We start from the raw sequence: 12,184 nt of genomic DNA, 5'->3' as shown, positions 1-12,184 counted from the left end.
GAGTCGCATGATTGCAAGGCTGGTCTTTGGGTCGAAATTTAGCGTTAAATGATGGTTTGAAATAATATATTTCAAGTATTATCCTTAAAATATCTCTAAATATTGTTATTTTTACCTTATTGTAAATGGATAAAAATGGTACATAAAGCTACATTTGATATAGGATAAATCAATATATTTAATTTCCAAAAATTAATTAAATTAATTGAAAACGAAAAATGCTTTAATTTTTATAATAAAGAGTTACGGTAAACAAAGTTTTATAGAATTTATGTTATTTGTATGATTTTTATTTAATTTCATATACAATTTATATAAATACAGGTTTTCTTATTAGAATATTTATGTATAAAATAGTAATTTCATACATGCAGACAACATAAGAAATATAATAATTCTAATTATTTATTAAAATATAGAATTATTTACGGAGATTTTTCAAAAACTTACAATCTATATTTTCATCAAATTATCATACTGATTTAACAGGTATTTGATTAATTTCTATGATTGATATTGATAAATTTTACAAAGTAGCCTGTTTAGATAAAATATAGAAAAAATAATGAAACTAATTTATAACTTGACCTTTTAGCATTTAGTTCCAAATATTAAATGAAAAGTTGTTGGAAGAAAATGTAATTATTTAGCTGTCTTAATAGTATTTTACCAAAATATATTAATTTCATTAAAAGCTGTTTATCGATATCTAGTAACATATAGCTCAATATATTAGCTAAAAAATAATCATCCATGTTTAGTTTCAAACTTAAGCACTAGCGTAAAGCAACCTCATAAAAATAAAATCTAAATTTTAAAAGAAAACTGTTAATATATAATAGTTAATCAGCTATTAAAACTTATATATTTACAAGCAGTTATTATATAATATAACATAAAATCTTAATAACAGTTTATTTTACGTAAAGATAAAATTAGAAATTTATATCATAAGTTGTTCTTATTATTTTATATATATATAGAATAATTAATTATTTAAGAATTATATATTCTACAATTCATTTATTATTTTAAAAATATCTGTGTTTTTCAAGATTCAATTTTTTATGAATTATTATTATGATAATAAACTTTATACCGTTATTGAGACATTTTTACATAAAACTAGCAAATTATTATGCTAAATAATTCAAATATAGCTTAATTAAATTTTAAAAATGTAGTCCGGAATAGAAGAATTAATAAGACTACTTGCTAATTCTTCAGATATAGATTTATCTTTACTATAACATGGGTAAAAAGATCCTGATACCATTTAGATATCAATACAAAAGTTGCAGTCATCCAAGACTTGGACATAAAAACAAAAAAGAACACTGATAAATGCTGTATAGTAATTTGGCTATAACTTAGAACGTATCCAAACCACATATTTTCCTAGCATGACGCTGTCATAACTAAAGAACCAGTACTTTTATATGAAGAAGAAGAAGAATCAGCTAGATTGATCAGATTTTTCTTATTATAGCTAATTATCTGATCTAACCTATATATTTTCTGCTGTTTAGATTTAGGATAAAATTAAAAAAATAACTGTAGAAACTTATAAATTATATTATATTAACAGTTATATATTATATAAGAAATTTATTTCAGTGTTAGTTATAAAATTATTTTCACAAATTACCTGATTTCTTTAATATTGCGTAATAAATAAGATTTTAATATTGTAAAATCATTAAATGAACATGGCTTACAATAATTTGATAATAATCATAAATTTTACAAAATTTCTACAGAAAATATTCCTATCTCATTATGTTTCAACCTCAATCAATGACTATATTATCATGATATAGAGATCTTTACATAGATCACGTATATCTTAATAAGCACCTACAATGAATAATTAATTAGATATGGAAAATAATTTAATTTTAATAAAATATTTACTCATATTTTGGAATTAAATAATACTTTCAACTATTTTCTAATTTTTAAATTGCAAATTATTTAATTTAATTCCTGTATAATAGCACGATGTATAAAATAATTTCGGAAATATGTGGGCGTTCTAACTTCTAATGAGGTAAAATGTAACTGAAAATATATCAATAGGTATACTGAATTTATGCTATATATAGAGATATTAACAGTCCTACTTGTTGTTATTCTTTAAAATTTTATTATCTTTACCAAACTTGCTATAAATTTTTAATTTGACTTTTCAGCCCATTTATTATCAATTATTATTTAAATTGTATAATAATATTATAGAGTTTTAAGTGCAAAGGATTCACTAATTTCAAAATATTATTTGAAAAACGCTTAATTCATCCACGGACCGTGCGGCTTTGAAACAGCGCAAAGGCGACTGCACGCGTTTTGGCTATAATCGGATTTCAGGCAAATTAATTATTAATGAGGACGTGCGTGTGACTGGTCGCTTGAGGACCTGCAGATAGCTAAACGCTCTTTCTTGGATTTCATTTTTAAGCATTTATAGATAAACAAAATTATTATCTTATTATATAGTATATATTAATATAATAACTGAATTATTATTGGAGTGGGAAAAATAGATACTTATTATTTATATATAATACTGCTAAAATTCGATTTTTATAATCAAAATAAAACGTGGATGAGTACAAAAGAAACTCACGCGTAAAACCCCGAAATTATAGTATCTATAATATCATATAATAATGTGTTTTATACTAAAAACTGAAAATGTAAAAAAAACTGATTTTAAAAAATTATTCCAACGAAACCATCCGTTTGACGCGCGAAATTTGCACGCAAACAACGGAGCCGCCAACCGCGCAATTTGGCAGGCTATCACCTAAATTCGTGCTCCGCCCCTGCGATTTCGATTTTCAGAATTCCAGCCCCTGCCCAACGTATTTGCGGAGAATTGGCTAGATTTTTTACCTTCCATTTTACTTTATATACATTATTATACATATTCTATTATAATAATTTTCCACTCCTTTTCAAAAACCTCACTCCACCCCGCTCACGGCCTCCAGAACGCTGCTCAGGCTCACGACGAAGAATCCAGCGACAACGAAAAGGCTCTTTAGCGCCACCCGGCGCGGCGCTCCGCGGAGCTCGGCCCCCAAAATCTCGACCAGAACAATCGCAAGAAACGTGCCACCCGCGAAGCTCATAAAGCAGTCTTTCACGGCCCCGAATACCGCATTTTCGGCGTCCACCCGCGTCGCCAGCAGCAGCACGAACGCCAGCAGCTGTGCCAGCGGTGTCGCGAGAATTAGAGGGAGCGAAAAGTAGAAATTGATTCGCCGCGAGAGCCCTGCGCGCAACCCAGCGACGACCTGGCAGGATACATCGCACCACTTGTGCAGCCCGATCGCCAGCCCCAGGCAGAGCGCGCGCCGCAGGTCGGTTTGCAACCCCAGCACCACGCCCTCCGCAATGTCGTGAATCAGTAGGCTCAACATAAGGATTTTCAGGGATGTCGGAGCGGGGGCATCAATTGGTGGCAGGAGAGCAGCTTCGTCGCCGTTGAGGGCGGTTTGGGAGCCAGGCTCGCTATTTTGGCCCTAGGAGGCGCAGTCTTAGATCTCGTGAGTTTCGTTGTCATGTATGTGATCTGCTACGTGCTCATGATCGTCCCCATGGCTATGCCCGTGGCCTGCCTGGACAACAACCACCATGAGGAGGATCCCCAGGAACATCAGAACGGCGCTCGTGGGAAAGCCACCGCAGAGCGCGTTCAGCGTCTCACCAGCCTCGGGGATGATGTGGAGGAGCGCTACGCCTGCTAACAGGCCCCCGGAGACGCAGTTCATCATTGTGGAGGCGGTGCCGGCCTTGGCCATCCGCTGTACACAGTAGGGCAGGAGACCACCAAGGGCTGCGATAACCAGCAATGCCAGAGCAGCTATTGGCTAGAAAATGATGATGGACGTGCTGAGCGGCATTTAGTAATCGTCATTCCTCAATCTAATTTATCGGGGGTTTGGGTTATAATGTCGTAATATGGATGACGTTTCTGCTAGAATTGGAGCGGGATTTTGGAGTATTTATGGTCTAGAAAGAGTGTACTGTAATCAAGAAATACGAAAAACTAGCAAAATGGAACGTTAGAAAATCGTTGATTTATCCTATTTATTTAGTATTATAGTATTAAACCTAAAATATTAGGGCTGGTAGCTCAGTTGGTAGAGCGCATCCCTAGCATGGATGAGGCCCGGGGTTCAATCCCCCGTTAGTCCAAATTTTTAAAATAGTAGCAGGGTTTGAATCCTTGAAGAATTAAAGCTTGTTTGGTGACAATCTAGTTATTCTTAGAGTTATTCAATATAAAATAATTAATTTTAAATTAACCTTATTAATGTATTATAATATAGTTATTTTTGATAATGAGTAGATGGACTGATCTTACTGCTAGTTGACTATAAATCCAAGAACAAAATTTTGCTCCAATTAACGGTTTTATCATCATTAACCATATAATTAATAGTAAACTAGGCATCATTTTAGTAATTTATCATCCGAAATTTTATCATGTTTTATTTTCTTCTTAAAACTGTTAAAAGATTAGGTTTAATTATTAGAAGAAATTTATGAATAAAAGAATAAGTAGTATAAATTTGTTTTTTGATTTAATGATGAGTAATAGTATTATTAAAGATTAATAATCGTTAAACGGCCACATTTTAAATATATTTTTACTTAGTCTAGTACGATTTACTGTTCATATATTGATCTTAGTCGCTCAATGGTAAATTCGTCTAAAATATCTGCAAAACTGTGTATTTAAATATATTATTCATAGCATTGTACATATCTTAATCCTAGTTAATGATACGGTGTATTAATCTCTATAATTAATTATTATAGTTTTACTTTTTGTAATTTTAATAAATCTGTATCTAAAATTACAGATAAGTTCAAATATGACTTGTTTGCCCTAAAATGTTATGAATATTCATATTATTTATTATCCGTAACGAAAGTAACACTAATAATATCTTATATGGATTACTGATTACAGTTAGAATGTTATGTTTATTTTTTTCGGTTCCTCATTCTAAATGCTATTCCGATAAAGTTTCATGTTACTAATTTTAATTAATAGAGAATTTCGTAATTATATATACAAAATTATTACAGATTCTATGGTGTAGTTGGTTAGCACGTTTGTTTGACGTACAAGTGGTCCCGAGTTCAAGTCTCGGTAGAATCAAATTTTATTTTGGTCAAAAAATTAATCCTAACTAAACTAATTTAAATAAGCATTATATATAATATTCAGAATATACTAAAATTATTTTATTGGCTGAATTTTTTAATTATTAGTTTAATTACTAAATGTACACATAATTGAGCTGCGCGCACTTTTTAACTGAGAATTTTTAGATATGATAAATTCCGCCCTAAAATTCCAAATTAAATATTATTATATAATTAATAATGTAGAATATCCAACGTTTCAAAATCTGGCGGAAATTCCGCTCCCTCACAAATGAGAGAGTTAGTCCATATGCAAGTAGGCCAGTGCGGTAACCAGATTGGTGCCAAGTTCTGGGAGGTCATCTCCGACGAACACGGTATCGACCCCTCTGGCGAGTACCGCGGTGATTCCGAACTCCAGATCGAGCGTATCAACGTTTACTACAACGAGGCCACCGGTGGTAGATACGTCCCCCGTGCCGTCCTCGTCGATCTCGAGCCCGGAACCATGGACTCCGTCCGTGCCGGCCCCTTCGGTCAGCTTTTCCGCCCCGACAACTTCGTCTTCGGTCAATCCGGTGCCGGTAACAACTGGGCCAAGGGTCACTACACCGAAGGCGCTGAACTCGTCGACGCCGTTCTCGACACCGTCCGTAAGGAAGCCGAAGCCTGCGACTGCCTCCAGGGCTTCCAGCTCGTCCACTCCCTCGGTGGTGGTACCGGTTCCGGTATGGGAACCCTCCTCATGGCCAAGATCCGCGAGGAGTACCCCGACAGAATGATGTGCCCCTTCTCCATCGTTCCCTCCCCCAAGGTTTCCGACACGGTTGTCGAGCCCTACAACGCCACCCTCTCCGTCCACCAGTTGGTCGAGAACGCTGACGAAGTCTTCTGTATCGATAACGAGGCCCTCTACGACATCTGCTTCCGTACCCTCAAGCTCACCTGCCCCACCTATGGTGATCTCAACCATCTCGTCTCCCTCGTCATGTCCGGCATCACCTGCTGCCTCCGCTTCCCCGGTCAGCTCAACGCCGACCTCCGCAAGATTGCTGTCAATCTCGTACCCTTCCCCCGTCTCCACTTCTTTGTCGCTGGCTTCGCTCCCCTCACCTCCCGCGGCTCCCAGATCTATCGTGCTCTCACCGTTCCCGAACTCTTCTCCCAGATGTTCGACAACAAGAACATGATGGCTGCCTCCGACCCCCGTCACGGCCGTTATCTCACTTGCCTCACCCTCATCCGTGGTCGTGTATCGACCAAGGAAGTCGATGAGCAGGACCACAACATCCAGAACAAGAACTCCTCCTATTTCGTCGAGTGGATCCCCCGTAACATCATGGTTGGTATCTGCGATATCCCTCCCAGAGGTCTCAAGATGTCCGGTACCTTCATCGGTAACACCACCGCCATCCAGGAGCTCTTCAAGCGCGTTGGCGAGCAGTTCACTGCTATGTTCCGTAGAAAGGCTTTCCTCCACTGGTATACCGGTGAAGGCATGGACGAAATGGAATTCACCGAAGCCGAGTCCAACATGAACGATCTCATCTCCGAGTATCAGCAGTACCAGGACGCCTCCGTCGAGGAAGAAGGTGAAGGTGCCGAAGAAGAAGAAGGCATGGAAATGTGATCTTTTCTGTTTCATTATAAATGTGCACCGGTCAGTTAGCGGAAGTCGCTCGGCCGTGGGCTCACTGGATTACAAATTATGATCGTAGTAGGGGTGGTAGGTCTGTGAATGTGGACCCTGGGTTGAGCTCCTACCAGGACCCACATGACTAGGATCTCGCGCAGGTCAGATGGGAGGCTACGGCCGCGCGCTGTGCTCATGCGGTTATTTCAGCTCCGGTATCCAGCTGTACCCCGCTGCCGAGCCAGGCATGTGTGCTCGCACCTCGGCTAGGTAGCGAGTCAGCATGCAGCGGGAAGTCGTAACACAGCTAGGTTCCTCCCTGGCAGTGACTCTAGATACCACTTGGCGTCTCGACCGCCTGGGCGAGTAAGGTCTCGTGAATCTCACAGAAGCCCGCCATCCAGTTTGGTTATGCAGCTGTGATATCTCCGGGAGTACATTTTGCCACTCAGTACTAACTCGTGTATGGCCCTTGGTGGCCTGAGGAAGTATTCGCTGATGCCATTTTCAATCACTGCAATACTTTAACATTGCTGCCCGTGTCTCGAGAATCCGGCGAAAGTATCGATTTCGACATGGAGCGATGCACCCCATGGGCCCAGCGTACTATACGCGCCGCAGATGCAATGTAACAGGGAATCGGAAGAAAATTATGCGCCACTAAGCGCACTGTCTGTGCTGCGCACGCATGATTCACAGTCCTTAGTTGGTATATGTGCTGGGGCTTGCACCCGCATCTGTCAATCGTGCAGTAGCACTCCGGTGGTGCGCACTTAATGCTGCGGCTTCGTCCTGCACCTCGAGTGTCAGGCCATAACACTATGACGTGCCAACTAAGCATGTTGATGGGCTTCGAGCTGTCTGAAACACACACCAGGTCTGTCCAGAAAGCTGCCTAGCATTATCATCCCTATCCCATCTGCCTGAATATTTGCTTTCAGAAGACATGGAATTTCCCCAATATCTCCACTACCAGATGGAAACTACACCCTGCATGTGCGAGTACGGGCGCTATATAGTAGCTGGAAGTAGTGTAACAATGCGGACACCTGAAATTGGTGCATTACCAACCCCGATAACTGCTTTGTTGCTGAGACTATAGAATCAAGTGCGGGATGTACCACGCTAACGCTGTTCGATGACCAGTGCTTCTAGAAGGGATGCGTGTACGATATATTATATAAACCACGCTGAGTGCGAGGATTAGGAAACCGACGCAAGTTGCCCTTTGCATTATCTCTAGACAAGGATAGGTGCCAGAAAATATGAACTCACGAATGCGGGCGAGTGGCATGGCTGAGCACTGGATCCTGTTGTCTGCTGAATCTGCATCCTAGGAAACGCCTTGAGGTGTATTACTGCATTAAGCAATAGTGCTCCCCTTACGAATCATGACAGGCTGGAACATTCTGTGCGCAGGACGAGCGCTGAAGCAACTACGCGACGATTCCTAAAAGCTGAGAAGTTGTTGAGCCTGACCTGTATCCGCTGCATGCCTGCCTCAATTTGCATTCTGCGACGGAAAGTGTCTGCATATCCTAATTCTGTAGCGATTAGGCGCCTATACAACGCGATACTTCGCCACATAAGTGGTACTACCGCTTCAGCGGGATCTTCAGCAAATACCAGGGCGCTGCTCGGAATGCGTGGATGGAGATGCATGCTCCTATCACGATGCATGGTACACCTTAAAAATAAACGTGCCGAAGGATAGGCGTTCGGCAGTATGACAACCTAAAGCTATTCTGCCCCAAAGCTTCTTCTGCAACGTACCATAACTCCTCCTAAAAGTGCACAGATTCGTTTGGACTCGGCTTCAGACATAGGTAACAGGGCATACTGGCTGGACACAGTGAACCACCACGAATAATCCAGGAAGTCCCCACGTGAGTAGTGCTAGGGAGGTTCCTATGTTAACTAGGGTAGGTGAACCGGTTCTCCAGCTCACCACGCTGTTAAAGAAACCTGCGGCATCTGGTGTGATGGTTTGAGCAGACTGGCAGTGCAGTAGCTCAAAGAACAGACTAGACACCCACCACATGGTAGGCATCGTAGTTTCAGTAGGATACTAATGCTAGTCTCTGCAGCAGGTTTTGCTAGTTACTTCGTCCAGAAGAAGAAGAAGAAGAAGAAGGAAGCTGTGATGGCATCTCGTCATCATTCTTACGTGTTCAGGATAGCTGGTGAGTTAGTAAGTGTAGTTAACGATTTCAAGCGCCGGCTGCTGGATAAGTGAGATAGGGCAAACGGGCCATGCTGGCTCCCATCATCTGTGGCCAGCCAGGGCGGGTAACGGTGCTGGATGCTCACCTCTTTCGCACGATGTGGTGAGTTCGTTAAATCTCCAACTATAATATGTCAGGATTCAACATTGCGACATCGTTAGCCAGCAAGGTTGCCTACTGTCAACTATCCGCTGATCTAGTAGTAAGCTAGTGGGCTGCATAAAATCTGCAGTAAGGACCTCACCTGGCTCGGTAGAGAGGAATTTTGTTATGAGGTAGCCGCACCATCTCTCCTAATGCCCTGTATACTTATGTCCGGGTCACCTCAGCCAGGCCTAGTAGGATATGCCGTCCACGGTGGTAGATAACAGTACAAACTCCAGAACCGAGTTCTAATAATAGGCAAAGTACGAAGGAAGAACGTTTATCTGCCTGGTGGTGGCCTGAACCCTACAACCTATGCGGTGCTATTAGAATAATGATGCGCGTAAGAAGAACCTCCAAATCATACAGCGTGAAGCCTAAAGGTCGAGATACGCCATGGGGGTGCAGAGCTCGCACCAATACACGTCTCAGATGGACATATTTCCGCATCACCTCGCTGACTTTGACGTGCATCCTGCTACTCAGTGTGGTAGCACTCAAGGAATGCCGTACCTGGCGACCCTTTAATATTTCATACTAAATGTGCCCTCGGACTCTTCACCTAGAGGACTACCGATCACAAAAGCTAGAATATACTCCTTCAAGCCACCTATGCATAGACCGGCAGTGTTTGCAGAACACTGGTCCGACAAAGATGTCACTACCTTCCATCCTGCTTCCATCCTGGTCAAGATATTTTACTAGCAGGTGTCTCTAGCGCAGATAGCGCCTCTCTGAGAGGGCGTACCACCGGAGTGCTACTGCACGATTGACAGATGCGGGTGCAAGCCCCAGCACATATACCAACTAAGGACTGTGAATCATGCGTGCGCAGCACAGACAGTGCGCTTAGTGGCGCATAATTTTCTTCCGATTCCCTGTTACATTGCATCTGCGGCGCGTATAGTACGCTGGGCCCATGGGGTGCATCGCTCCATGTCGAAATCGATACTTTCGCCGGATTCTCGAGACACGGGCAGCAATGTTAAAGTATTGCAGTGATTGAAAATGGCATCAGCGAATACTTCCTCAGGCCACCAAGGGCCATACACGAGTTAGTACTGAGTGGCAAAATGTACTCCCGGAGATATCACAGCTGCATAACCAAACTGGATGGCGGGCTTCTGTGAGATTCACGAGACCTTACTCGCCCAGGCGGTCGAGACGCCAAGTGGTATCTAGAGTCACTGCCAGGGAGGAACCTAGCTGTGTTACGACTTCCCGCTGCATGCTGACTCGCTACCTAGCCGAGGTGCGAGCACACATGCCTGGCTCGGCAGCGGGGTACAGCTGGATACCGGAGCTGAAATAACCGCATGAGCACAGCGCGCGGCCGTAGCCTCCCATCTGACCTGCGCGAGATCCTAGTCATGTGGGTCCTGGTAGGAGCTCAACCCAGGGTCCACATTCACAGACCTACCACCCCTACTACGATCATAATTTGTAATCCAGTGAGCCCACGGCCGAGCGACTTCCGCTAACTGACCGGTGCACATTTATAATGAAACAGAAAAGATCACATTTCCATGCCTTCTTCTTCTTCGGCACCTTCACCTTCTTCCTCGACGGAGGCGTCCTGGTACTGCTGATACTCGGAGATGAGATCGTTCATGTTGGACTCGGCTTCGGTGAATTCCATTTCGTCCATGCCTTCACCGGTATACCAGTGGAGGAAAGCCTTTCTACGGAACATAGCAGTGAACTGCTCGCCAACGCGCTTGAAGAGCTCCTGGATGGCGGTGGTGTTACCGATGAAGGTACCGGACATCTTGAGACCTCTGGGAGGGATATCGCAGATACCAACCATGATGTTACGGGGGATCCACTCGACGAAATAGGAGGAGTTCTTGTTCTGGATGTTGTGGTCCTGCTCATCGACTTCCTTGGTCGATACACGACCACGGATGAGGGTGAGGCAAGTGAGATAACGGCCGTGACGGGGGTCGGAGGCAGCCATCATGTTCTTGTTGTCGAACATCTGGGAGAAGAGTTCGGGAACGGTGAGAGCACGATAGATCTGGGAGCCGCGGGAGGTGAGGGGAGCGAAGCCAGCGACAAAGAAGTGGAGACGGGGGAAGGGTACGAGATTGACAGCAATCTTGCGGAGGTCGGCGTTGAGCTGACCGGGGAAGCGGAGGCAGCAGGTGATGCCGGACATGACGAGGGAGACGAGATGGTTGAGATCACCATAGGTGGGGCAGGTGAGCTTGAGGGTACGGAAGCAGATGTCGTAGAGGGCCTCGTTATCGATACAGAAGACTTCGTCAGCGTTCTCGACCAACTGGTGGACGGAGAGGGTGGCGTTGTAGGGCTCGACAACCGTGTCGGAAACCTTGGGGGAGGGAACGATGGAGAAGGGGCACATCATTCTGTCGGGGTACTCCTCGCGGATCTTGGCCATGAGGAGGGTTCCCATACCGGAACCGGTACCACCACCGAGGGAGTGGACGAGCTGGAAGCCCTGGAGGCAGTCGCAGGCTTCGGCTTCCTTACGGACGGTGTCGAGAACGGCGTCGACGAGTTCAGCGCCTTCGGTGTAGTGACCCTTGGCCCAGTTGTTACCGGCACCGGATTGACCGAAGACGAAGTTGTCGGGGCGGAAAAGCTGACCGAAGGGGCCGGCACGGACGGAGTCCATGGTTCCGGGCTCGAGATCGACGAGGACGGCACGGGGGACGTATCTACCACCGGTGGCCTCGTTGTAGTAAACGTTGATACGCTCGATCTGGAGTTCGGAATCACCGCGGTACTCGCCAGAGGGGTCGATACCGTGTTCGTCGGAGATGACCTCCCAGAACTTGGCACCAATCTGGTTACCGCACTGGCCTGCTTAAATGTGAACCAACTCTCTCATTTGTGAGGGAGCGGATTTATTACTGAAATTTGGAGTGGTGGAGATTAACTGTTATCATTGGTATAATAATGCCAGCAGCGGCGCCCTCGCGCGGAATTCCGTGTAGTTTTCGGTTTTAGGGGAGCGGAAAATTCCGCCAAAATTATTATAGACATTCTGGAGCAT

The 12,184-nt window shown here is 43.4% G+C and overlaps 7 protein-coding genes and 2 non-coding genes across 9 annotated transcripts; 5 read left to right on the top strand and 4 right to left on the bottom strand. All coding sequences in view use genetic code 6, as the record gives it.

Moving 5' to 3' along the window:
• Window positions 1-1,178: 1,178 nt before the first annotated feature.
• SS50377_28708 (uncharacterized protein) lies at window positions 1,179-1,469 on the top strand (the record flags this gene model as incomplete). The annotated part of the gene is made up of 1 exon (XM_067912465.1): window positions 1,179-1,469. One exon carries the CDS (start codon window positions 1,179-1,181, stop codon window positions 1,467-1,469), a length of 291 nt encoding a protein of 96 aa, XP_067760522.1.
• A 797-nt stretch (window positions 1,470-2,266) lies between these two features.
• On the bottom strand, window positions 2,267-2,461 carry SS50377_28707 (uncharacterized protein; the record flags this gene model as incomplete). Its single annotated transcript, XM_067912464.1, has 1 exon — window positions 2,267-2,461. One exon carries the CDS (start codon window positions 2,459-2,461, stop codon window positions 2,267-2,269), a length of 195 nt encoding a protein of 64 aa, XP_067760521.1.
• Window positions 2,462-2,966: 505 nt separating this feature from the next.
• Window positions 2,967-3,908, bottom strand: SS50377_28706 (ZIP Zinc transporter family protein; the record flags this gene model as incomplete). Its single annotated transcript, XM_067912463.1, has 1 exon — window positions 2,967-3,908. One exon carries the CDS (start codon window positions 3,906-3,908, stop codon window positions 2,967-2,969), a length of 942 nt encoding a protein of 313 aa, XP_067760520.1.
• Window positions 3,909-4,130: 222 nt separating this feature from the next.
• On the top strand, window positions 4,131-4,203 carry SS50377_t20150. Its single transcript has one exon. It is a non-coding gene; the product is annotated as a tRNA-Ala (tRNA).
• Window positions 4,204-5,102: 899 nt separating this feature from the next.
• On the top strand, window positions 5,103-5,176 carry SS50377_t20151. The gene has a single exon. It is a non-coding gene; the product is annotated as a tRNA-Val (tRNA).
• A 279-nt stretch (window positions 5,177-5,455) lies between these two features.
• Window positions 5,456-6,793, top strand: SS50377_28705 (beta-tubulin; the record flags this gene model as incomplete). The annotated part of the gene is made up of 1 exon (XM_067912462.1): window positions 5,456-6,793. The coding sequence occupies one exon, from the start codon at window positions 5,456-5,458 to the stop codon at window positions 6,791-6,793; it is 1,338 nt and encodes a 445-aa protein (XP_067760519.1).
• A 20-nt stretch (window positions 6,794-6,813) lies between these two features.
• Window positions 6,814-7,125, top strand: SS50377_28704 (uncharacterized protein; the record flags this gene model as incomplete). The annotated part of the gene is made up of 1 exon (XM_067912461.1): window positions 6,814-7,125. One exon carries the CDS (start codon window positions 6,814-6,816, stop codon window positions 7,123-7,125), a length of 312 nt encoding a protein of 103 aa, XP_067760518.1.
• A 3,224-nt stretch (window positions 7,126-10,349) lies between these two features.
• SS50377_28703 (uncharacterized protein) lies at window positions 10,350-10,661 on the bottom strand (the record flags this gene model as incomplete). The annotated part of the gene is made up of 1 exon (XM_067912460.1): window positions 10,350-10,661. The coding sequence occupies one exon, from the start codon at window positions 10,659-10,661 to the stop codon at window positions 10,350-10,352; it is 312 nt and encodes a 103-aa protein (XP_067760517.1).
• Window positions 10,662-10,681: 20 nt separating this feature from the next.
• On the bottom strand, window positions 10,682-12,019 carry SS50377_28702 (beta-tubulin; the record flags this gene model as incomplete). Its single annotated transcript, XM_067912459.1, has 1 exon — window positions 10,682-12,019. One exon carries the CDS (start codon window positions 12,017-12,019, stop codon window positions 10,682-10,684), a length of 1,338 nt encoding a protein of 445 aa, XP_067760516.1.
• Window positions 12,020-12,184: the final 165 nt, after the last annotated feature.

The sequence above is a fragment of the Spironucleus salmonicida genome, chromosome 9, assembly GCF_000497125.1.
Source record: "Spironucleus salmonicida strain ATCC 50377 chromosome 9, whole genome shotgun sequence".
Lineage (NCBI taxonomy): Eukaryota > Fornicata > Diplomonadida > Hexamitidae > Spironucleus > Spironucleus salmonicida.
This window is presented reverse-complemented; position numbering and strand designations above follow the sequence as displayed.